This window comes from Populus alba, chromosome 10, assembly GCF_005239225.2.
Source record: "Populus alba chromosome 10, ASM523922v2, whole genome shotgun sequence".
NCBI classification, from domain to species: Eukaryota; Viridiplantae; Streptophyta; class Magnoliopsida; order Malpighiales; family Salicaceae; genus Populus; species Populus alba.
Window position 1 is genome coordinate 8,729,855 of NC_133293.1, and position 26,351 is coordinate 8,756,205.

At 31.9% G+C, this 26,351-nt stretch overlaps 2 protein-coding genes across 2 annotated transcripts; both read right to left on the reverse strand.

Moving 5' to 3' along the window:
* Positions 1 to 4,108: 4,108 nt before the first annotated feature.
* Positions 4,109 to 7,884, reverse strand: LOC118048867 (long-chain-alcohol oxidase FAO1). Its single transcript, XM_035058704.2, has 3 exons — positions 7,573 to 7,884; positions 7,106 to 7,378; positions 4,109 to 5,917 (listed from the first exon to the last, which is right to left on the reverse strand). Exons 1-3 carry the CDS (start codon positions 7,795 to 7,797, stop codon positions 4,184 to 4,186), a joined length of 2,232 nt encoding a protein of 743 aa, XP_034914595.1. The 5' UTR covers positions 7,798 to 7,884; the 3' UTR covers positions 4,109 to 4,183.
* A 10,132-nt stretch (positions 7,885 to 18,016) lies between these two features.
* LOC118048866 (KIN14B-interacting protein At4g14310) lies at positions 18,017 to 22,687 on the reverse strand. The gene is made up of 3 exons (XM_035058703.2): positions 20,892 to 22,687; positions 19,805 to 20,421; positions 18,017 to 18,790 (listed from the first exon to the last, which is right to left on the reverse strand). Exons 1-3 carry the CDS (start codon positions 22,479 to 22,481, stop codon positions 18,259 to 18,261), a joined length of 2,739 nt encoding a protein of 912 aa, XP_034914594.1. The 5' UTR covers positions 22,482 to 22,687; the 3' UTR covers positions 18,017 to 18,258.
* Positions 22,688 to 26,351: the final 3,664 nt, after the last annotated feature.

The window sequence follows — 26,351 nt, forward strand, 5'->3', positions numbered from 1 at the left end:
AATTCAAGTTAGAAGTGGCTAGAGTTTTCTAGAAGTTCAATAAAATGATGGAAAATTAAAGTTGCTGCGAAATTCAAGTTGTAAGATCAGATAATGAAAAGGAGTACACCTCAACAAAATTTAATTTGTTTGATCAAGATGTTGGCATTGAGCATCAATACATTGTTCCCTACACTTCATAACAAAATAGAGTCAGCAAAAGAAGAAACAAATATATAATAGAGATGGCTAGATGATGTTACATGAGAAGGAGTTGCCAAATGAGTTTTAAGCAGAGGCATCTAATACAGTAATTTTTCTTTAAAATCAACTTCCAACGAAGTTTTTGGAAGATAAAACACCATTTGAAGCTTGGTGTGAATACAAACCTTCACTACACTTTCTTAAAATGTTTGGCAGTATGTGTTTTGCTCATATTCCACAGTTTAAGCGTGACAAACTTGACAAGAAAGCAATTTTTGACATCTTTTTGTGCTACAGTTCAGCCTCTAAAGCCTATAAAATGCATCATCTATAAACATAGAAGATGACTATCACAAGAGCTGTAAATTTCAATAAACATGAGCAATGAGACTGAATGATTCCTAAAAGAACAATCTTTTTGAAGATCAAAGAACACCTCAATGGCAGAATCAATTAGAAGATGATCTTTTAATAAAAGATACAAAGCCACTTTTAAACATCTATCAAAGATGTAATGTGGCAATATATGAGGTTGATGGACATGAAAAGGCTCTCAAAGACCTTAAATGGCACAAAGTAAAGGAGGAGGAGATGTTAATGATTCAGAAAAAGAATGTTTGGGAATTTGTTGACAGACCTGAAGATAGAAAAGTCATTAAAGTGAAGTAAGTGTGCAAAACTAAACTAAATACAGACAACTCAATCAACAAACACAAGGTCAGGCTTGCAGTTAAAAGGTATGCTCGGATTTTTGGTGTTGATTACTCTCTAACACTTTTCCTCCTATTGCTAGTTTACATACAATCAAATTGTTACTAGCGATAGCAGCATAAAATAGCTAGAAAGTGTTCCAGATAGATGTTAAATCAGCATACTTAAATGGTGTTCTACAAGAAGAAATATATGTGGAGCATCCAGATGGATTTATGATTCAAAGTGAAGAAGATAAAGTCTACTTGTTAAAAAAAGACTCTTTATAGACTAAAGCAAGCACCTAGAGTCTGGTACAGCAGGATAAATGATCATTTACTAAGCTTTGGTTTTGAAAAAATCTTATTCGAGGCCACTCATTATGTCAAGAAGAAGAACAATGATGTTCTTATATTTTTTCTTTATGTTGATGATCTTTTAATAACAGGAAGCAATGCATGGCTGATTGAAGAATTCAAACAAGAAATTATACATGTTTTTGAAATGACAGATCTTGGTCTTAAGAATTACTTTCTTTGAATAAAGGTCAAGCAAAGTCAAAATGAAGTATTCATCTGCTAGAAGAAATATGCAAAGGAAATTTTAAAGAAATTTCACATGGAAGAATACAAAGCAACAAACACACCAATGAATCAAAAAGAAAAGTTGAGCATGAAAGATGGTACTGATAAGGTTGATAAATGACATTTTATAAGCTTAATTGGTTGCTTAATGTATCTTGCTGCAACAAAACAAAATATTTTATTTGATATAAGTCTTTTATCTCAATTTATGCATTATGCTAGTGAAATGCATTTAGAAGTAGCAAAAAGAATATTAAGATATATAAAAGACACTATTAACTATGATGTTAAGTCTAAGAAGTGTCAAAGCTTCAAGCTATATGGATTTTTATATAGTGATTGGGCTGGATCCATTGATGACATGAGAAGTACTTCAAGATCCTATTATAGCCTGGGTTCAGAAGTTTTCTTATGGAGCTCAAAAAAGTAGTAGATTGTAGCATAATCCATTGTAGAAATAGAATTCATTGCAACAACAACAACAACAATAAATCAAGTTTTTCGATATGTGTGATCTACATATGGAGTAAAAGGACAACATAGAAATTCTAGTTGGTAACTAGGCAGCAATTACAATATATCATAATCTACTATTCCATGGGAAAACTAAGCATTTTAATATCAAGCTTTACTTCTTAAGGGAGGAGTAGAAAAATGGTGAAGTTTCATTAGTTTACTGCAAGTCTGAAGATTATTTAGCAAACTTGTTTACATAACCACTTTGATATATAGAAGATTGAAATTTTCAATTCCTAAAGCAAGGAGGAGTGTTGAAGATTAATCTAGGACTGCCATAAGTTCAAGTTATCTTTCCTCTCTGTTAGCTTTAGATTTTTTTGTTTCCAGCCAATAAAATTGTCCTAGTTTTTAGGAGTTATTAGTTTGCTATCAGTTCATAGCATGATTTGTGGCTATTAGTTAGCATTTCAATTTTTCTTACAACTAATTAATTGTAAGGATGTTTATCAAATAATAGTAATTAATTATCCCTTGTCTGCAACATATTAGTATTCTTATCCTTGCAGTCTTTTAATTTCTTATGTTTCTTCCTTTACTTTGAATCTCTGCATAATGACAAGTTTAAGATTTGTCACACCTGGACATCACAGCGACCAATTAAAAAATTATCACTCGATTGGAAAAGGAACAGATATCTGGCATCTTGTTCTTTTAGAGAAAAAGGTCTTATTCAAAGAGTCGTCACCTAGTGTTATGGTCACTAAAAACCCTAACTGATCAACAGAGATTCTATGATACGGAACTGGTTACGCAAAAGGGAAGATGCTATCACCCCTTAAACGTCCTACCTAAGACAAGTTGCATTGCTGGTTTTGTCTAAAATTGCTAAAAATTTGTTCTCCTTTTTCTCTTTTTTTATTCTTCTTTTCATGTTCCTGACTCTGGTGTCAGTGAACAATTCCTATGAATATTTCCAACTCTGGCGTTAGTAAATATCGCACAAATCCAAAAAATACGATACTCCTGACTCTGGCATCAGTGAATATTTTCGTAAAAAATGAATTTGAAGAAGAAATTTTCTATGTCATTTCAATTCTCCTTTTTCCCTTTTTTATTCTTCTTTTCATCTTTCTGGCTCTGGCATCAATGAACAATTTCTACTAATATTTCCAACTCTAGCGTTGGTAAATATCACACAAATCCAAAAAATACGATACTCCTGACTCTAGCGTCAGTGAATATTTTCACAAAAAATGAATTTGAAGAAGAAATTTTCTATGTCATTTTTTTTGTTTATCCTTTATTATTATTTTCCCTTTTAATATGGAAGTAAAAAAAAAAAAATTGCATGACATATTTGCATTTAACAGTAATAGTCCACAGATTGAGCACATCTACAAAAAATACAAACACAAAGAAAATAAAACAAAGTGCGAGGGGCTTACAAATAAATCAACGAAGGCCCCAAATATTTTTGAAATTTTCCGTTAAAAAGGGGTTCGTTTGGTCAAATATCAAATTAGAATTGGCATAAAAATTATGGCCAAGGCATAAGGGTGTGTTTTGCCAAGCACACCCTTAGCAAACACAATTTGAGTCGGTTAGGCCTAAAGTCCAGACCTGGCCCACTCTCTTTTATTTTTTTTTGGGTTGGATCTAGCTCAGCCATACGTGAAAGGTTCACACATACATGCAACAGTAACCAATCAATTATTTTAGCAAGGAAGGAAGGAAACTTACCTAGGCGTGCGGCTGCTGGAGGCGAAGTCGAGCGAGACTGGGCTAAAAAAAAAAGGTTGAGGGGGGCAGCGGCTAGTATAGGGTTCGCCGCCCCCTTCTTTTTTATGTTTCTTCTTTTAGGGTTTCTGGTAATAGCCTCCTATGGGGTCTTTTCTTTTAGGGTTTTTCCTCTCTCCTTTTTTCATACCTTAAGATCTGTATTTATAGTGTCAGAGTCCCTTCGCATGTGAAAAACTAAGTTTCAATCAAACTCATTCTCTTTTTTGAAGTTTGAATTTGATTAAGAATCAAATTTGAAAGCAGATAACTATCATTATCATTATCTTGAAGATAAAGATAGAATGATAAAAGCACATTATAGTTCTTAATTTTCACGCAAGCTCACAAATCATATTTTTCATCGAAATAAATCTTTGATCTATTAATTTTATATTTTAAACCCTATAAAAATTAAATTAAAAGCCAATAGACTAAATTTGGGTTACAACAAGATTAACAGGATTCTCTAAGCTCTAGAGGATTGTTCTTTAATCTCTGCATAATGACTCTGCAATTTTCTTCGACAGACAGTAAGCAGTGGACTGGATTGTGATCATAGGATTAACACCAACAGCACTCGGCAAAACACTAGCATCGCAAACAAACAGGCCCTCTGCTTCCCAACTCTCTCCGTTCTCGTCAACAGCGCCTTCTGTTTTATTAATCCCCATCCTGCAGCTCCCCATTTGATGGGCTGAGGTGTACAGCATCCAGTCCTCTACCGGTGACAGTGGCCCTGCAGTTGCATAAACTGTGTCCAAAAATCCCTCCAGATCCTCTTTTTTGATCCCTCTACATTTGATCCTCTGCCCATCACTTCGATGGGTACCCACTTCGACAGCTCCTGCTGCAACTAAAATCCTCAACGCCTGCCGCAGCCCTGCCTTGAGATTCTCTTTGTCCATTGCATCTAAATTATAGGATATCCTTCCCTCCGTCGTGACTTTTCCCGACCCGCTGTCTCTTATTATTGCTATGAGGTGAGCAGTTCTTGCATACTTCGCCATTCTGTCCTTCATGTCATGTCCAGACACCCAGGGACATAACGCAACAAATGACGAAGGCCCTAATGCAGGAGTTTCTATGATTGCCCTCGCGTTGGAGTCTCCTGTTGACACTTCATGAACTGCTGTGATTATTCCACCCTCGTATACTTTCCCCTTGAACTCTGAATTTGACTCTGGAAAGTATCCCCAGGCCATTAGTACAGGGTGTAGATGAAGGTTCCGGCCTATATTCTGATTCTTCAATCCACTGGATATCATTAAAGGGGGTGTCAAAAGAGCTCCGCATGCTGAGATTGTTACCTTGGCCTCAATTTGCAATCTCGTTCTGATATTGTTGTTTACAATTCTTGCAGTCACTCCCACGCATTTCTTTTTTCTCTTACTTCCACCCTCGTTCTTTTCCAACATGAATCTCTCTGCTTTGCATCCTGTTAAGATCACTGCCCCATGATCAACAGCATCGACCAGCCATGTACGATCAGTCCCTTTCTTCTCTCCTTTTAGACAACCATAACCGCAAGAGCCACAATAATGCCTCTCTGAGGAATTTCGTGGGACGGTTTTGACAGGAATACCAAGGGACTCGCACCCTTTCCGAAGTACTTGATTTTGAAATCCTTCCTCTCCGCAGCTCTCTGTGACTCCTATTCTAGTACAAACAGCATCCATGGCAGAAAAATATTCAGAACTTCCGAAAAGTGGGATTTTCTGGGTCCTAGTCCATTCCTGAAGCACAGAGTTTGGTGTTTTGATGGATGCTGACCAGTTGACAGCAGAACCTCCTCCGACTGCTGATCCTGCCATGATCAGGATCTCTGAGTCAGTAGTCGCAAGTTTTCCACCTGATTCATATAGTTGGTCCATGGAAGGGCCTTCCAAACCAGAATAATCGGTAGCAGTAAAGTAGTTTCCTTTCTCAAGAACAAACACCTTCTGCCCAGAAGCTGCAAGAACAGCTGCGGCAACTCCACCACCACAACCGGAGCCAACAATGACAACATCACATTTGATTTTATAAAGGTTCTTTCGAAGATCTTGAGTAACACTTAGTCCTTTCTCTTCAAGAGAGTGTAGAAGGGTGGAGTCAGTTTCTTGATTAGTATCTATCAATCCCTTCTGAAGGGGCCTCTCTTTAGGAACCTGGTCTGGATTTTCATCAGTGCCTGCATTATATTCAATGGCTTCCCATGCTGGGTTGTCACCTTTTTCATCAACCTGTAGAAGGAAATCTTGAGTTAAATCGCTTAGAAAGCTAATGGCCGGCTCATTCTCAAAATATGGTAGGAGAGGTCCATTTCTTGGTGGGGGATTCCAAAGTATAATGGCTTATAAAAATTCCCAGCTAATCCACATCCTCGATAAGATTATGATAACAATGTGTCAACCTCCATTGATTTTCCTTCATCTTGCGTGCAATTTTTGTTGTTTTAAAACTTCTTAGAATGATGACAATGCAACTCCAACTAATGATGATAATGCAACTCCAGCTACTCACTTCCTAACCGATACAAAGCAAAAAGCTCATTTTCAAGGGTGTTCGTTCCTAATTTTTATTGATAAATTACGGCCAAATCCACCATTACACTGATTCAAAATTTAGACTTCTTTTTTCCCTCCTTGACTCTAAGGATGGTGACCTTTCTAGCATCAAGTTAGATTTAGACGTTAACTATTTTATGATTTAAAAGTAGAAACACTTTACATCAAGTATTATTTCACTTAATACTCTATAATTTAAAAATATTTGAAAACGCTAGTCTCCATCGATAAATAATGTAAAGTATATTATGCTTTTTTCTATTAGACGCACATGTGAAATAAAAATATAATAGCCAAATTATCTCTGGATAAAAAATTACATTATAGAAATTAAATGATTAAAATTGAAAAATCCTACTTTATTTTAGACATCTAAAAATAAAGTAGATAATCACTCCAATGATTAAAAAAAAAAACAAAAAAAAAACAAAACAAAAACAAAAACAAAAACAAACAAAAAAAAAGGACAATCAATAACTGTATACTACAAAACGATAAGTACCATTGACGAAGACTATCTTTAACTTTGACTTTTATGTTTTATATTTAAGATTGTTTTTGTTTTTATCATACTAAATCATGACTTTTTTAATTAGACCATGGTTTCCGGCACATAAAAAAATGAAACTCATCATAATAACTATGGATAGGTTCTATTTTTACACGGAAAGGAAGCTTTACACGAAATATTGATAATCTTTCATATAAATAACCAAGTTATTAGAGAAGTTATTAATACACCTTGAACCTCTACTGCCCAGATAATAAAAAATAATAATAATAATTGTCTGGCATGATTATGAAAGATGAAAATACCAAAGAATAGAGAGCATGGAATCCTGAAAAGTGATCAGATGGCATTACCCGAGAGAAGAAGACGTAGAGGACCAAGATCTTGACATACACGAAGGCAGTTCTGATAGGTGTAAAAAACCTATGTTTGAACCACTTCTGCAAAACCCTCTCCCTCCTGTCCAAAGGGATGCTTGAAAAATTCTTAAAGTATGGCCATTTCTCCTCAAAACAAAGAGACCCACAAAGCAAAAAGGTACCCAACCTAGTGGATAGAAGCCATAGAACCAATCTTACCATGAACACAGCCTCTGGCAATCCCCTCTTCGTTAAAAGCTCTGCCATCTGTAAAAACATATATAAAAAAAAAAGTAAACTACCAATTTCAGTAAATTCCTTTACGAAATTGCATAGTTTTAACAGTTTTTTTATGTGGGTGGTGCTGTGCAATATCTAACAATGGACCAAGAAAGAGTAAATTAGCTGTGTGATAAGATGGAGAAATATTGAAGAGGGGGGAGAATATATCGATTCTATACCTCATCAGGCATGGGCGTTTGAGAGGCAGAGGCTCTGTAGAAGGCCTGCACGGCCTTGGTAGGTTGGTTTTGCTTCCCGTCAAACTTGGAAATCGGTGACAGAGAAGGCAATATAGTCTCGCATAGGCTAGAAAGCGATTCCATCTCAGCTGAAGAGAGCCCATGGTTGTATTTGCTCTCTCTATTTCTCCCTCCCCTCAACAAAGGATGGCACTCTTCTCTCATCTCTAGTCTCTAATATTTCTTCTCCTGCACATCATACTGTAATCAATGGCGTGCTCCTCTTTTTATAATGTTGAAGGTGAAAGACAGCATACTGTATTACTCCTACTTTTGATCATTTTCAAAAATAAAAACCAATAAATTTTAAGGAAGTGCAGTAATTAGTGTTGACTTTCACTGTTTGGAAACGCGGTGCAAAGCGCGTTTCATAAAAATTTAATTTTTTTTTGTTAAAAATTAAATATAATATATATATATATATATATATATATATATATTGGATCGTTTTTAATGCATTGATTTCATAAATAATTTCTAAAAAAAACATTATTTTAATGTATTTCGGTATAAAAAATATTTAATTTAAAAAACAATTATAACGAACGCTCAAATAATCATTTAAGTTGTTCCTTTTCGAATTTTAAGTTGCCTTTCAAAATGGTCAAATAAAATGGACAGCTAAAAATTATAAAAGCCAATAAAAATGGGACTTAGGGAATATATAAAAAAAATTTAAAATAATTGATGGGATTAACTGTCTTGCTTTAAAAAATAAGGGAATTACTTTTACGGAACATTTGGTATGAGAATTTTTAGATATCCTTTTGGAATGTGATTATAGAAAAAATGACTGTTGAAAAAATGATATTTGTGTTGAGTTGAAACTGAAAATGACTAGTAATGTATTTTTATTATGTTTGGTTCATCCATGGATATTTATGAAAAAATAAATAAATTTACTATTCTATCATTGAGATTTAAAATATATAATTTGTTATGGTATTTTTTTTCTAATTAATTAATTATGCACATAAACACATACGTAATGTATTAATTATATTTCAAATCAATATGTTGAATTGAATTCAACTATAATTTAATTTTATAAATTATAAATACCAATTCATTAAAAGAAAATACTATAACTACAAAAAAAGAAAGTTTTGTTAGAGTTAAAATACTATAACTATAAAAGTAAGGATATTTTAGTCCATTTAAAATTTAAAAAAAAAAAAAACTAAGGGTATTAAAATATAAAAAACAAAATCCGCATCCCCTTCCACTAAACAAATATAGAGAGTATAAGGTCTCGAGACATCTCAGATTCTTTAACATTTTTTACAAAACAAATACAAATAATTTAACATATAAAATTGCCTGAAAGAAAAACATCTGAGATATCCTCGTATCTGATGCCCTTAGTATGACGGGCCTAATCAAGCTTTCAAGAGAGAGAGAGAGAGAGAGAGAGAGAGAGAGAGAGAGAGAGACACAGTTCAAAGACCACAATAGATTAGATTTCAAGACCTAGAAAAAGGCGACAATTAATTAATGATCAATGGAGTTGTTTCCTACGGACCATGGACTTCAATGCCACAGCCTCCCTACATCTCTTTTTGGTAAAAGAGACAGGAACAGGGGGCTTCTTTTTTATAAGGTTTTGTTTTTTTCTCAGAAAACTCCGAAGAAATTTTAATCGGCGGTGCATGAAGGCACATGCATGCACGGTGTTTTTGCAGCAGTGGTTGAAGGCTACGCGCAAAATCATGTTTGTCTGCTTTGCTGTGATGTCTTTTTCTCTTTGATTTCCAATACTCCTTCATTTTAATTACTACTAATGTTTTAATTTGGCATCAGTTGAATATTGTTATTTAATTAATGAGGTGAGAGTAAATTAAGGGGAACTGTAATATTAGCGAAGGCATGCAGAAGGCAAGTCCAGGATGACCTCTCTGGTTTGTTTTCTTCTTGCATGTTTTCGTGGGCTGGTTTGTTTTATTATTACCGATATTCTGGGTTTTCTGGGAATTAATGTTGTTTGTTTCTTTGCTTCTCCTCTGTGCAGTTATGCAGCTACCATGCGGCTAAATCTCACCGGCGGCAAAAATAGGATTCCCCGTCTCAGTTTATTTCTCGTCATTTATTTTTATTATTATGCATTTTCGGGTGAGATTATATGTATCTTGATTAATTTTATAGATCCTAAACTTAACAGCTATATAAGTCTTAAATGACCCTGAAAAAACTTGAATTCATGATCATTGAAAAGCAAACCCAAAATCTGATCAGTTGAGTTACTCATCTATTTATTTATTTTATAGGTGTCGCATGTTCTTCAAATATAGTTGGTGTATCGCAGCTAATCCTTTTTTCTTCTTCATTCATTTCTTTCTTTTATCCTCATAAATACATTGTAGTACTCATTATTATAGTTATTTCAGATTCAAACCATTTAGTTTTGATTACTGCTTTTTAATCTTCTTTTTTTTGTTGAAGTTTTGTTTGTTTTCAATTTAATTCTTGGTGTTTAATTTGTATATATAAGGTATTTTGATTCGATCCTTCTACTTTAAATTTCTTATGTTTTTTCATTTTTTATTTTGTCAAAGTTTTTGTGGCTTTCAACTTTATCCTTCAAATCAAGTTTTTTATTTTTATTTTTTTCAATGATAGTAATGATTTCGTTTGGTCCCTTTTCTTATTGTTTTTCTTGGTTTTTTTATCAAAGTTTTTACAGTTTTCAACTCAATCCTTCAAATTATGTTTATGATTTTTCAATAATAATAATAATGACTATGCTAATGATGATGATGATAAAAATAATAATGAAAGTGAAAATAATAATAATATTGATGATAACAACTAGGGGTGTTCAAAAAAAACCGATCAACCGATTAAACCGAAAAAACCGAGAAAAAATTAACCGAAAAAACCGAACCGATAGAAAAAAACCGAATAAACCGATTAAAAAATTTTAAAAACCACTCGGTCCGGTTCGGTTTCGGTTTAAGAAGGCTTAAACGATTAAACCGGACCAAACCGAACCGGTTTAATTGAATTTAAAAAAATATATAAAAAGAAACACTAAACCTAATAATAAATTAACCCACCCCCCAACTAAACCTAATAATAAATTATTCCCCCCTCCCCCCAAAACTTTCCCGCCCCCCCTCCCCAAAACGTTTCCAGCTTTTCCCCATTTCCCTTTCCCTTTTCCCCATTTCCCTTTCCCTTTTCCATAATAAATTAACCCCCCCACCACTAAACCTAATAATAAATTATCCCCCGCTCCCCCAAAATCCCTTCTCTTTTCAGCAACCCCACCCATCCCTCCCTCCTTGCTCTCTCTCCCCCCTTCCCCGCTCTCTCCTTCCCTGCTCTCTCCCCCCCATTTTCCTTTTCCAGTGGCCTTACCCTTCCCTTTCTCCCTCTCCCTCTCTTCTGTGCACAAGAAAGACTTAAAGCAACTCATTTTCTCTTATATTGTTGCCTTTCTATTCTCTACTTTACGGGATGCTATTTGAAATCTTTGTTAACATGTAGTTGTTTTAATATGGATAGATTCAGTGATTATGATTCAATTAAGGGAGATCTTTCAGATCTCAACCGGAGAGCTTGGATTCAAAGGTTTCAACAAGGATTTTTTTAAATGTGATTCGGCCAAGTTTGTCAAGTGATTGTGATTGGACCAAGTTTTCTCTTATTTAATTGATTTCGGTTTTTCTGGTTTCTAAAGCTAAAAAACCGACCCGAACCGAACAAAACCGGTTCGGTTTGAACCGGTTCTCGGTTCGGTTCGGGTTATATTAACAAGTTATAGTATTTTCCGGTTCGGTTGAATTTTTATGTTAAAACCGGACCGAACCGGACCATGAACACCCCTAATAACAACAACAACAATTAAATTAGTAATGATGATGATGATGATAACATTATTATTGATAATAGTGATGATAATAATAATGATATTAATAATTCAAAAAAATTAGTGGTGATAATAATAATAGTGGTGACAGTGGTGGTGATAACAATAATATTTGTTGTTGTTGCTACTACAAGTAGTAGTAATAATAATGATGAAGAAGAAGAAAAAGAAGACAAAAAATTGTGATGATAATAATAAAAAAAATACTAATAATAGTTATTGTAATGATAGTGATAATGACTAACAGTAACAACAACAACAATAATAGTGATGATGATTGTTGTAATGGTTGTTAATATAGTAATAATATTAATAAGAATGCTATTATTATTACTAAAAATGATAATGTTAGCAATAGTTGTGGTGTTGGTGATAATAATAATAGTAATGGTAGTAGTAATAGTGATAAATAGTAGTAGTACTAGTAGTGATAGAAATAATGATAATAGTAATAGTGATGGTATTACTTATTAATAGTGATAGTGATAGTAGTAATGGTTATTGTAATGATAATGATAATGACAATAGTAATAGCAACAACAACTACAACAATAATGATGATGATGATTGTAGTAATGGTTGTTAATATAGTAATAATATTAATAGGAATGCTATTATTATTACTAATAATGATAATGTTAGCAATAATTGTTGTGTTGGTGATAATAGTAGTAGTAATGGTAGTAGTAATAGTGATAAATAGTAGTAGTACTAATAGTGATAAAATAATGATAATAGTACTAATGATGGTATTACTTATTAATAGTGATAGTAGTAATGGTTATTGTAATGATAATGATAATGATAATGACAATAGTAATAGCAACAACAACTACAACAATAATGATGATGATGATTGTAGTAATGGTTGTTAATATAGTAATAATATTAATAGGAATGCTATTATTATTACTAATAATGATAATGTTAGCAATAATTGTTGTGTTGATGATAATAGTAGTAGTAATGGTAGTAGTAATAGTGATAAATAGTAGTAGTACTAATAGTGATAAAATAATGATAATAGTACTAATGATGGTATTACTTATTAATAGTGATAGTAGTAATGGTTATTGTAATGATAATGATAATGATAATAGTAATAGCAACAACAACTACAACAATAAAGATGATGATGATTGTAGTAATGGTTGTTAATATAGTAATAATATTAATAGGAATGCTATTATTATTACTAATAATGATAATGTTAGCAATAATTGTTGTGTTGGTGATAATAGTAGTAGTAATGGTAGTAGTAATAGTGATAAATAGTAGTAGTACTAATAGTGATAAAATAATGATAATAGTACTAATGATGGTATTACTTATTAATAGTGATAGTAGTAATGGTTATTGTAATGATAATGATAATGATAATAGTAATAGCAACAACAACTACAACAATAAAGATGATGATGATTGTAGTAATGGTTGTTAATATAGTAATAATATTAATAGGAATGCTATTATTATTACTAATAATGATAATGTTAGCAATAATTGTTGTGTTGGTGATAATAGTAGTTAAGTAATGGTAGTAGTAATAGTGATAAATAGTAGTAGTACTAATAGTGATAAAATAATGATAATAGTACTAATGATGGTATTACTTATTAATAGTGATAGTAGTAATGGTTATTGTAATGATAATGATAATGACAATAGTAATAGCAACAACAACTACAACAATAATGATGATGATGATTGTAGTAATGGTTGTTAATATAGTAATAATATTAATAGGAATGCTATTATTATTACTAATAATGATAATGTTAGCAATAATTGTTGTGTTGGATGATAATAGTAGTAGTAATGGTAGTAGTAATAGTGATAAATAGTAGTAGTACTAATAGTGATAAAATAATGATAATAGTACTAATGATGGTATTACTTATTAATAGTGATAGTAGTAATGGTTATTGTAATGATAATGATAATGATAATAGTAATAGCAACAACAACTACAACAATAAGATGATGATGATTGTAGTAAATGGTTGTTAATATAGTAATAATATTAATAGGAATGCTATTATTATTACTAATAATGATAATGTTAGCAATAATTGTTGTGTTGGTGATAATAGTAGTAGTAATGGTAGTAGTAATAGTGATAAATAGTAGTAGTACTAATAGTGATAAAATAATGATAATAGTACTAATGATGGTATTACTTATTAATAGTGATAGTAGTAATGGTTATTGTAATGATAATGATAATGATAATAGTAATAGCAACAACAACTACAACAATAATGATGATGATGATGTAGTAATGGTTGTTAATATAGTAATAATATTAATAGAATGCTATTATTATACTAATAATGATAATGTTAGCAATAATTGTTGTGTTGGTGATAATAGTAGTAGTAATGGTAGTAGTAATAGTGATAAATAGTAGTAGTACTAATAGTGATAAAATAATGATAATAGTACTAATGATGGTATTACTTATTAATAGTGATAGTGATAGTAGTAATGGTAGTAATAGTAATAATGATAGTAGTAGTGGTAGTAATAGTGATAGTGATAATGATTTTGATCTTTATTTTTTAAATTGTTATTTTCTTAAATCCTTTTGCATGGTTAGAGTTTTTTGTTAATTTTATCTTTTAACATTTAATTTTTTAGGAATTAGACTTCGTGATTTTTGTAGAATTAATGCTTCAAATTTAATGATTTGAGTCACGAGTTTAAGAAGTTAATATATATATATATATATATATATATATATATATATATATATAAATTTATAATTATTTTTATTTTTAATTGGGTTATTTCAATCATATAATCTGGACCACGAGTTTGACGGAATGTCTTGTGTTAACTTAGCCCTAATTACCATTTTTACATATTTGTCATAAACAGTTTTTATATTTTTTTTATCCATTTTCATAAAAAAATAGTTTAGCCTTAAAGCGTAGCACAAGCACATTGGCTAGTCTCATCTATATTAATAAATCTCATGCTTTTGGATACATTTTGTACATGTTTTTTTTAAAAGAATTTCAAGAATTAATTTATTTGCATTTTTTTCTAAAGTTTTGGGTTTGATTTTGTTACTCCTGCTAGATAAATAAGAGATTATAAGTTAAAATAGAATGGTGCCTTCTGCGACACTGCAAGCGAAATTAAATTTTTTAATCTAACATTTTTTTGAAAGATGATTATGTTTTTAAAGAAGTAAAAGAAATTTGATAATCAAGTTAAATCTTGATTAATTTGATAATATGATAAAAAATAAATGAGGCAACAACAATAAAAAAAAATTATGAAAAAAAAAAATTCTTAGACAAAGCTAGGTTAACATGTGAAATTCGTGACTTTGACATGAGATGTGTCCAGATTACATGTATATCGTGTCTTATGAAGTCAAGATAATTTCATAAAAAAAGTAATCAACGATAAATAAAAATGAGACATGAAAAATTGAGAGACAAATATAAATCATGATATTTAACAGCACAACACGGGTCATTTACTCGATTGTATTTAATGAATTTTTTTATTAAAATCATTTTATAATAGAAACCGACACACTCATAAAATTTATTAAAAAAATAAAAGGAAACAAAATACTATGTAAAGACTACACACATTAAAAATATTATAAAAAATAAACTTTTTTAATTTTTAAAAATAAATTTAATCTATATGAAATATAAAAAAAAATATAGATAAATCATACTAATCTCATCAAAAATTCAGCACACTCAACATAATAATAATAATAATAATAATAATAATCATCACTATTCAAAAAAGGCTAAATAAGCCCCAAAGAAAGGTATTAATTAAAAAAAGTTAAGAATTATTTAAAGAACAAGACATATAAAAAAAGGAATTAATTAACAAAATTAAATATTAAAAAAAATAAAAAATGAAAAAAAAAAAAGGAAAAGCCCATGCCCACGCATCTATGCATGTTTATTTTTATATATATTTAAAGGGGTGAAAGATCTATCATCTACCCTTAATTTTTTTGGAGAAAAAAAAATAGATAAATGACATGTCGCCTACTTTGGCAAACAACGTGTCATTATCTAGCCTAAATTTTAATCAATACTATGGTGGCTAAAAAATCAAGGCTATGGGTTTTTTTTATCTAAAAAACTTGTTTTTTTAAACTCATTTTTTAACTCTTATTTTGAAATAATAAATTTCAATCAAAAGTGTCACAAATTTATTTTATATTAATGCCTATATTCTTTCAAACCAAATTATATATTCATATCCCTTATGCATCTATTTTTTTTAAAAAAAAATAGAACTCTAATTAAATTTACCTAACATCATGAGTGAATGATTATATATATATAAAAAGAAAACTTCAAAATCTAAAATCTTGATACAGCTGACCAGTTATAATTTTTTTTATTTGATAATAAGAAATGTTTTTTTAAAACAATTTATAAATCAATCAAGATTAATGGGTCAATGAATTATAACTTAATTGGTATTGATGTCTTCTCTTAAAAAGTGGTCTATAACAAAAATCAACCATAAAAAAAGGGCATGTTTATCGAACAAATCTTGGGTGTTTTGATGCGTTCTTTTCTTTTGGAACAAGCTCATGGATCGATGCCTTGGAAAAAAAAAAATGAAAACACGACACCGACGTTTCTCCCACCTTTCTTTTTGGAGGTCTTGTATTCATGGTCTTCGTTTCTTTACGTCTCCTCTTGTGGGTCTCTCTCTCTCTCTCTCTCTCACACACACACACACACACACACATATCTCCCACGTTCCTCCATTGAAGAAAAGGCATGGATCTCATGCTTCTGTTTTGTGAACACTCGTCTCCCACGTCCTGTTTTCGAGATCTTGTGTCCGTGTTCTTTGTTCGTCCACGCCATACATGCTCCAGTAATCATCAATGTTCTAACAGCAAATATGCTCCAGTAATCATCAATGTTCTAACAGCTCACGACATTAACTACTAGAGGGACCGATTTCAGTACAACTTTCTGACTTTGATGGAAAACAGTTCGCCGTATTAATGCACTCTTCTGGATTTTTCCCTTTGAACTTTAGTCACTTTCAAGAGAAATCAACCACCGCCCTGATGGATCAAAATTAACCTCCTAACACAGATACAGACCCGCGGATAATGACTCACTCTTCTCTTCTTGATTCATACTCACCTCCAGTGATGTCTCATTCCAAGCAAGTTTCTAAAGGCCCTGGCAAGCACCCATGCACGCAATCATTCTGCACACGCTCTGTCAAACACTTAGCAAGTGGAAATGGATGCGAGCATGGACCCAGGTGACCATCTGGCCTCATCAATGACTGTTTGGTGGCGACAAGTGCCTCTAATCTGAACTTTCCAAGCTGTGTAGAGCTCATTTCTTCAACCTAAATTTGTCTTCAAGTGTTTTAGGGCAAGCACCAAACTCGTCCCAGTCACCTTCGAGATGGGCTGGTGAAGAAATAGTCACGAATGCTTCGAAATCCAGTCTCCGTGTGATTAAGATAAGGGCAGTAATGACAGCCTGGTCTTCTTGTAAAACAATAATAAAGGACTTCGAATGAATATTGATCCCCTTCGTATTTTGAAAAATTATTATCCAAACCAGATCGAGACCTTCAAGATTAATTCATGTAAAATTAAATTGAACTAGAACTGAGTTTAAGTATTATATTGAGCTTCAATTTCGCTCAAGAACACAATAAAATAAAATAAATATGAATACTTTAATATAGTTATCTTTAATAGATTATTTCTTTTACCTTGATATTGTTGTATGTTAACCTCCATGTGAAGGCTAGAATCATAAGATGTATTTTATAACTGATTTTACTCACTATTTAATCAAAATATTGCATTTTAATGATATTCTTTTTAAAAATAATCATAAAATATGTTTTTTTTTTCATGAAAATAATCTAGCTTGTGATTAAACTTAATTTATTTAACTAACGATGGAGCTCGAAAGAATGTTTCAAATCAAACTCTAGAAGTTTGGTTTGTTTGAAATCTCTATATAAAACGAAATAACAAAAGGCACAAAATCAACTGCTAATCATATATTAGTGACTCGGTATCTTTTCCATATATTTCCCAATAGTAACTCATCATGTCGAGTCAGTTTTTAATTTTTGGATCAGAGAACTCAAATTCCTCTGATGGGGTTTGAACCCGGGTCTCTTGTTGAGAGCCGAGTATCCTAACCAACCAGACAACCCGGCTCTCTTGCTCTGGGTTTTTTTTATATTTCTATTTTTCTAAAGAGCACTCTCAAATCTCAACTAGTCTACTCGTATTATAAGGAGGAATCTGATTTGAGAAAGGGAAACGAGGGTATAATTAGATTATTAAAATCAGGATCAGCATCTGCAAGCAATAAAATGAGAGAAATTTTATTCTAATTTCAAATCTACTCAAAAAGATACTTACGTTGGCAAAACCAGACTACTCTTTGTCTGCAAGCAACTGAGTGGAATCCAATTACTACACATCAACAGCAAATGTGCTACTCTCAGACACCAAAGCTTATCCACTTCCATTAACCAACTTCTTGTTTACTCTCTTCGGGCTGAGGTGATAATGCTCCTTTTTTCCAAATATGCTTGTACAAAGATATAGTAATGAGACATGTCCCAAATGTATTCATAAGAAAACAATCCCAAATACATATCAAGCATGGCATGCAATAGATAACAAAACATGAACAACAGGGTGTTTTTACATTCACGGTCCTCTTTTTTAGACATGTTAAACCAGCTTCAGGCACGAGCAATACCTACAATAGATGCTTCCAAAGTGCTGGACGATCTCTTGATATAAGGAGAGCACAGGATGCCAAGTAATCGAAAGAAGGGGAATACAAGTCATCTGGTCCAATAACATCCTTAACCTTTTGAGTACTGCTAATATCGCCAGTGAAAGACTGCAGTGCATCATCCTTCAAGGCATCAAATGCAAATAGCCCCAGCCCACAAACACCCATTACAAGGTTTGAGTTTCCCCAAACCTGAGTTATGGCTGAGTGGTGCGAGTAAGCATTGGATTCTGGCAGGGAGTAAGTGTTGACAAGCCTTTGCTTGCGCAGTGAGAAATGTTGCACCTGTGAACAAGGATGTTTTTTCCCTGCAAGCCTCGTATTGGCGCAGCCAATGTAGATTGAATCTCCACGAGTGAAAACTGATTGCACACTGACACCTATTTTTGGTATCTTGAGACCTATACCAGATGGATTGCGAAAGTCTAAAACATTGATAGAATCAGGGGTGCAAAACACACCATCATTTCCCTCAGCTTCTGCTGAAGTTGCTCTGCATTCAAAAGCCAACATGAGGACTGGGAATAATTTTTCCAAAGCTCCTTTATATATTGACTTGAAAGCACAACGCGCATGTTATTGCATATATGGTAGTGCAGCTGTATTTATACATGATACAATTGATGAATAGTGAATGAAATAGTTCAACAAGAGATGCAAGCAATCATGAAAAGAGAAAAATGACCAGTGGCAGACAAATCATATAACCAGGGGTGCATAACATGCCATAATTTCCTTCAGCTCCTAGAAAGGTGATCCCCATTTCATCATTATCAAATACTTTGAGCCTCTTCACGCATGTGTTAACTAATTTCAACAGTTACTAGTGTGTTCAAACAACCCATTGCTAGTACTATTCCATGTGTGTGAAAGAGAAGTAATGTAAGAGAATGATCAGAAGACAAGCAATGTGAAAATGAAAATTTTTTCAGAATCAGGGTTTCACATACACCAAGAAGGATATGCCATGAATCAATAAAACCATGATAATTTCTGACAAAAGACAAAATTGCATTGAGGAAAAGTTCAGAGAAATCAAGGTGTTCATTCAGTCATGTGCAAGATAGATCTTCAGATGTGCCTGCTACAAAAAGCAACAACATTCAATTACAAATAATGAAAAGGGAAAAAGCTAAACCAAAGATAACATGAGGTGAACTATATGGAAATGATTGCATCCAAAAAATCTCTTAGTCATCTCAGAAAGCAATATGGCTTGGACATTTCGGTGAAGAAAAATACACAAATGGTTTATCTAAACATCACCTAATTAAGCACCGCTTGATTTGAGAACGAATGGTGAAATGCCATCACACTTCAGCTTTATGAATGAACTTAACAATTCATGAATCATGGCTTCAGAATTTACTGAAATCTTTTTTGTGAGCTTCTTTTTAAATGTTTTCATATGATACAGTATGCATATTTTGTGATATGTGTAGCTAGAGGGAGAGTATGATGACAAGACCAGCAAATAGAAATGATTTGAAGTTATCAGAGGTTTCACCTTTGCCTAACCCCACCACCTAGTTCAGCATCAGTGTTGATCACGTGAAGAGCTGAGATTTTTCGACCAGCCAAAGAAACAGACAACAATGGTTGAGGATTAAGAGAGTTCACATCCCACACAGAAATTGTTTCTGCCTCAGCCACAACCACTTTCCCTTTGTTTCTCCACTGCAAAGGGCTTGAATAATCCATAGCTAGCACAGGTTTCTGCACCTCCCATTTCATTATTTGTTCTCCATCTCGAATATCATGTATTTTGACTACTTTTTGAGAGCTGGCAGTAGAGACCATAAGAGGTCCGCATGGTTTATACCACCATTGTTGAGTTTCTGGTAACAATATGCTAGACAAAGCATTTCTCCTAGATGTGGTATTATTGGGTAGGGGACCAAGTACTGTTCTTGAGGCAGTTGTTCCTCCATCCTCAATGTGAAAAGCTCGCACATCTTTGGCGTAGAAATCCCATGAACAAAAGCCTGAATCGAGAGTATTCCCAGCAGATGCAGCCACGACATATCTCCCCGAGCAGCCATCAGCACCGGGTGCACGAATAATCCAGCAATCTCTCCATATATTAGGCGAGACTCCTGCTGGGGGCTTGTATACAGCCTTCTCCTGAAACAATTATTAATCATCAGTGGACAAACAATCTTGAAGAAAATGCAACTGGTTTGATTATTTCATATTGTGCATCAATCTGCTCATGAAGTTTATGACAATACACATTATCTGTATGTTACTTTGTTTGCACAAACATTTTTGGAGTTAAGTGACAGAGAGATATTAAACATAATAAGTGGTATTCAGTAAATTCTACAAGCTAGATAAATTGTCAAAGCGAATCTATCTTATCCAAAAAGAAAATCAGAAACAAATCAATTATATTCTTCATGGGAAGGAAAGGAAACATGCACGAGACACTCAAGACAGTTAAAAACTCATATTTGCTTTCTATCGAAGTCTTTCATTGAAAATTCAAAAATAAACAGACGCGTGTCAAGGAAAACTTGGGATGCTGATCTGTAAAAGCTCAAAGAAAAATGGAAGTTCAATGCCAAACAGAAATAAATAGTTCTGGTGCGTACCTCACAATTAGCAATATCGTAAAAAGAGCAGGACCCATCATCATGAGTAAGAACTGACTCTCCCTCTGACACAAACCATCCTCCTGTTGAACTTTTGGTGCCTATTTCATTCACCTGATAGACACAAGTATCTTCGGTTTCCTCGCCAATTATGAATGTATTTCTATTTTCCTGATCATCAAACTCATCAAGTGTTTCGTCAGTTGTAAGAAGAAGGTCCTCCTCGCACTTGGGATTGAACATGTTTGAAGAGTCTTGGTTTCCTGAAGCTGAACCATCACCCATTTCTTGAACCTCAAAAGACTCAAGATCTACCTTGGCATCCCTCACGATTACTTTACCATCCTCTTTACTAAGGGAATCCAAAAACTCGAGTGCTATTGGATTCTCTTCAATAGGGCTCGACAACTTCTCTTCCACCTTTAACTCACAGCTATACTCATCAGCATTAGATACATTATGACTTTGACAACTTGCCATCGGTGCCTTCAGCGATGTTCGGTTTCTAAGCAACTTATGATGAGGAATGAGTCTTTCTTCAAGTTCCTCAGTATTCAACCCTTTAGCTTGGCTCTTCACATTCTCAACTTTCTCAACTTCATTCTTCTCTACAACCACAATTGTTCCAGTATCATTCCCACTACTTTTTGATGAACTGCTACCCGCATCGTTTCCAATTGCCTTCTCAATACCTGAAATTTTATCTTGAATATTCAATAGTATCACCTTGGATGCATCAGGGTTATTCATATCCAACATTTCCTTGGTCTTTTTTATATCCGATGCAATCCTCTTCACTTTCCCTTCTAAAAAAGCCAATTTCTCATGAAGCTTGCTTGGATATTTAACACCAACATTGCTTCCTTTCCCTTCATCACTCAAACCCTTCTCTTTCAAGTTCTCCGAAACCATACCTTTACTATAAGATTTCTCACTAGAGTCTTTAAAGCTGTCAAATTTAACCTCAGACCCAGATTTATCAACATATACCTTAACAAATTTACCACCATTTGCAACTTTTGAATCTAAATTTGAGTCAAACTCTCTCGATTTTCGCAAGTTAACTTCTTTATTACAATTATCATTCAAAACCTTAAGCCCGCGTAACTGTTTTTTACTTTCTAATATTTTCAAATCATTTCCTTTGCAAAGTCCATTCCTTTTCTTCAATTCCCCACTAAACCCACCATTTTCTTTCATACCCCTAATCCCACTCTTCTCTGCTCTCGACACCACTCGATTATCATTCCCCCCTGTGGAAACCCTAGAATCCCTAAAAACCCTAAAAAATTCAGAAGGGCTTGGACTCCTACCTCTTGGGGCCAATGACGTCGACCGCCGCATGCGCCCTTCGCTGCCATATCCTACAGCAGCCTTGTCAACACGTGGCACTGGCCGAATTGCGGGCTTCTGGGCCCGAGAGTTGGATCTGGCGGGGTTCTCTTTGCCTGAGAGCGACCTTTTAATAGTGGAATTAGGGTTTTTATCTGAGATTGAGATTGGAGTTAGGGCTTTGGTTGGTTTTGGAGCTGCTGTGGAGTCGGCGACGCCATTTCGGCCTTTTAACCGACGAGCCGAGGAGGCCGACATGGATTGAAGAGGTTTGATAGATTAATTAAGGATGTTTAGGGTTATTTAATTAATTTTTGTGTGAGGAAGAGGATTTTATTAGACAAAAATGAGAGAGAAGGAATGGATCTACAAAATTATAATAATATGATTTAGATTTTATGGACTTCTCTCGCAGGGAGGTTGCTCTGAGCGGGAAATGCATCTAATTTAGATTTTTCAAAAAAACAATTCTTGGGGTTGTGCGTTTTATTTTATTTATATCATGGTTATAAGACAGGGACTTATTGATGAGTTTTTGGATTACTAGGTTAATAGAAAGTTATTAGATAAATTTAAGTCAGTTGTTTTATTTAAAGTAATATTATTTTATTTTTATTTTTTTTAAATTAACTCAATTGTATCTCACTTAAATTTAATAAGATCAATTGGTTTTTGAATCAATCCTTTGAGTTAATCATATTTAAATTTAATAAGATCAATTGATTTTTGAATCAATCCTTGAGTTAATCATATTTAATTGAGTGAAAATTTTAAATAATTCAAAATAAAACCCAACTTTAATCAAGTTTTAGATTCATAGTTTTTAGACCCGACTCGGTTCAAGGCCTTGGATTTCGGGTTTTGATCGGGTTATCAGGTTTTGACATGTTACTAGGTTGTTCGGGTCATTTTTTTAATTAAAACAATATTATTTTAGTAAAAATAAATTAATAAGTTGAAATTTGGTTTTGACCGGGTTTTACTGAGTCATATATAATATTTGATATTTTTTTTCTATATTTTTTTTTTAATTGACCTGATTGTAACTCTAAATCAATTGAATTTTGAGTCAACTCATCAAATCACATCAAGTTTGAAAATATGTAGATTCACTGATCAATGTAATAATTATTATTATTTTATAGTGATCTGTTTTGTTTTACTTAAAAGGCATTATTTTCAAAATTGAAATTTGTTTATGAATGAGAACATTCAACATTGTAATTAAAGGACGGTCGTGGGTGGTCTTCTTGGAGATGATACGAAATGATTGTGCTCTCCATGGAAGATTGAAGCTCGGATTGCTCTTCTTCTTCTTCTTCTTTTTTCTAATCATTCTTTTAAATTTATTTATTTTTTATTTTAAAATAAATTTTTATTTTAAAATTATTTTAATACATTGATATCAAAATAAATTTTAAAATTTTAAAAATATTTTAATATATTTTCAAGTAAAAATAAATTTTAAAAAATAATATTTACCATAATTTTAAACACACTTTAAAACAATAAAAAAAACTTTTAAATTAACTAGGAGAGAAGAAAAAAATACATTTAGTTTTTATATAAATGATATTTGAGAGTGCAATAATTTTTGTTTTTATGTGTGTTATAAAAGTGTATTTCATTTTAAAAAAAATTGAAGTTGTTGTTGTTGTTATTTATTTTTTAATACTTTTAATATATTTTTAAAAAAGTTCGATATACATATTTTTGAATTATTATCTTAGAAATTACTTTTGAAAATATATGATAGTTAAAAATGTAGTCACTATAAATATGATTTTTGTTTTTTGGTGGAAAATCAAATATTTTTTTAGCGTATTTTAATGTATTTGGTTTGCAAGAGGAAATTTGTGAAAAATCTAAAACAAATTTATTATTTCATCAAAGTATCTTTATTATTTCATCAAAGTATCTATATTCTAATATGATGTTTTTTTTTTAAATAATTATGTTAATAAGGAGATGCAAATTATATCAATTATGACTACAAGATAAAATAATTTATTGACAAACAAATTTCTTCACATGTATTTTCTTAAAATAAAATAAAAATATTATTCTAAAAATATCAATAACGAAAATAAAATACTTTTTATTATTAAAAAAAATAAAACCACGCTACTCCAACTAATATTAATTATAAGGATATTTTGATCAAGAAATAAGGATTTTCACAATCCTTGTCCAGGGAATGTGATTCACCTCATTTTATATATGGTTTGTTTGCAGAAAAATATATATATTTTTAAAATATTTTTTATAGAAAATAAATTATTTTTTAATGTTTGATAGTATCAAAAAAATAAATTAAAAAATATTTTTCAGTATTTGGTTAAGTCATAAAAAATAAAGCTAAACAATATTCTAAAATTTTATCAAAAGAACAAGGACTAGACGTGACATATAAAAAGTTGAAGAGGCTAAAATTGAAAAAAAGGTAAATTTCATAAATTATTTTTTAAAAATAACAAAAAAAAGAATAAATATCAAATCTGAAAAATTAAAAAACAAAAAAACAAAAAAATAATGAAATTTAAAAACAAAAATCAATTTTATAAAAAATTCAAATAAAATAAATAACAATAAAAAAATAAAGATTAAATCTGATAAATAAAAAACTTCTATTAAAAAAATTAAAAATTAAAAAAATAGACATCATAACTTGTATAAAAATTCAAATTAAATCAAATTTTAAGAGATGAAATTAAAAAAAAAATTGATGACCAAACTTTATAAATTAACAATTATTTAAAAAAAATGATGCCAATTTTTTATTTAAATGAAAAATATTTTTATTGATTAATTTTTTTAATAATAAATAAAAAATATTTTCAAAAAACACTTTATAAAAGTTTGTGGGAAATCATATTCCTTGATTTGCGAGGAAAGTGATGCATCCATATGACCAAACACGATTTTCATGGATGATGAGATTAGTTATATCAAAGTAATTGAAGGCATGGATGACTCAATAGTGGGTCCAATACCATCTATCTGTCGCCATCCAAGATCCCACGTGGCCCTTAGAACGAAAACATCACCGCCAAGCAATTTTTAAGTTGTTTGGTGCGTTATTTTAAAATTTTTAATTTTTAAATAAATTTTTAGTATTTTTATATTATTTTAATGTATTGATAGTAAAATTAAATTTAAAATAAATAATAAATAATATTATGTTAATAACATTTTCAAATAAAAAAACACTTTTAAAAAATAATTTATATACAAAATATAGTCCATTTAAATTACACATTATTAAATTATAATGATTTATTTTATTACTTAATTATCCTGTAATTATACACAGTAACAGAAATAGAAGAATAAAAATAGAGACACCTAATTGAAAAGAAAAAATAGACATATACTTCAATAAAAAAGAGAGAGAGAGAGAGACTTGATTAGAAAATTTGTATAGGTTGAGAGACCGAATTAGCTTTACCAAAGAAAACAAAAGCATAGAAAAAACAAGAATCACTTCTCTTCTCTTGCACAGACATGGTTGGTACTCGCTTACTTCTTTTCCTCCTCCTTTCTTCATTTGAGATCAAATTTTTTTTTTTTTGTAGTTTTAAATTTAAGCCTATGTAATTATTAATATGATAATTCACTGGAGGATTATATGATCGTTAACTTCAGGGTCCTGTGAAATTAATCGACGTTCGTATAAGCTGGTCTGAGATATCCATATATATATATAAAAATAAAAAGGCAGCTGGATGCTCTCCTACTTTACCCTTCAGCATTTCTCTCCTCCTCTTCTGTAAAATGTAAACTTCCCATCAAAATTCACACTGTAAAAAGTGTTAGAGAATAATATAAATTATATCCTGGGACCTCACCTAACAGCTTAAACTATTGGGTTGAGATGGTTCTTTGACATGATATCCGAGCCTTGATGACCAAGTGGTCACGAAGTTCGAATCTCACCATCCCCATTTATTTGATAAAAATTAACCACAAGGTAACGTCGGCCTTTGCAAGTTTCAAGCCCAAAGGGCTTTCACTTGAGGGGGTGTATTAGAGAATAATATAAATCATATCCTGGGACCTCACCTAACAGCTTAAGCTATTGGGTTGAGATGGTTCTTTGACAAAAAGAACTTCACTGACCCCACATGT

What these genes read in the sequence shown, in the direction of transcription:
- LOC118048867 (XM_035058704.2), bottom strand. Translation starts at nt 7,797, where the DNA reads ATGAGAGAAGAGTGCCATCCTTTGTTGAGGGGAGGGAGAAATAGAGAG. An exon ending in AAACGCCCATGCCTGATGAG is followed by an intron (nt 7,379 to 7,572) that starts GTATAGAATCGA and finishes ATGTTTTTACAG; the next exon opens with ATGGCAGAGCTTTTAACGAA. An exon ending in TCTACGTCTTCTTCTCTCGG is followed by an intron (nt 5,918 to 7,105) that starts GTAATGCCATCT and finishes TTCCTTCTACAG; the next exon opens with GTTGATGAAAAAGGTGACAA.
- LOC118048866 (XM_035058703.2), bottom strand. Translation starts at nt 22,481, where the DNA reads ATGTCGGCCTCCTCGGCTCGTCGGTTAAAAGGCCGAAATGGCGTCGCC. An exon ending in ACGATATTGCTAATTGTGAG is followed by an intron (nt 20,422 to 20,891) that starts GTACGCACCAGA and finishes TAATTGTTTCAG; the next exon opens with GAGAAGGCTGTATACAAGCC. An exon ending in GGTGGTGGGGTTAGGCAAAG is followed by an intron (nt 18,791 to 19,804) that starts GTGAAACCTCTG and finishes TTTTGAATGCAG; the next exon opens with AGCAACTTCAGCAGAAGCTG.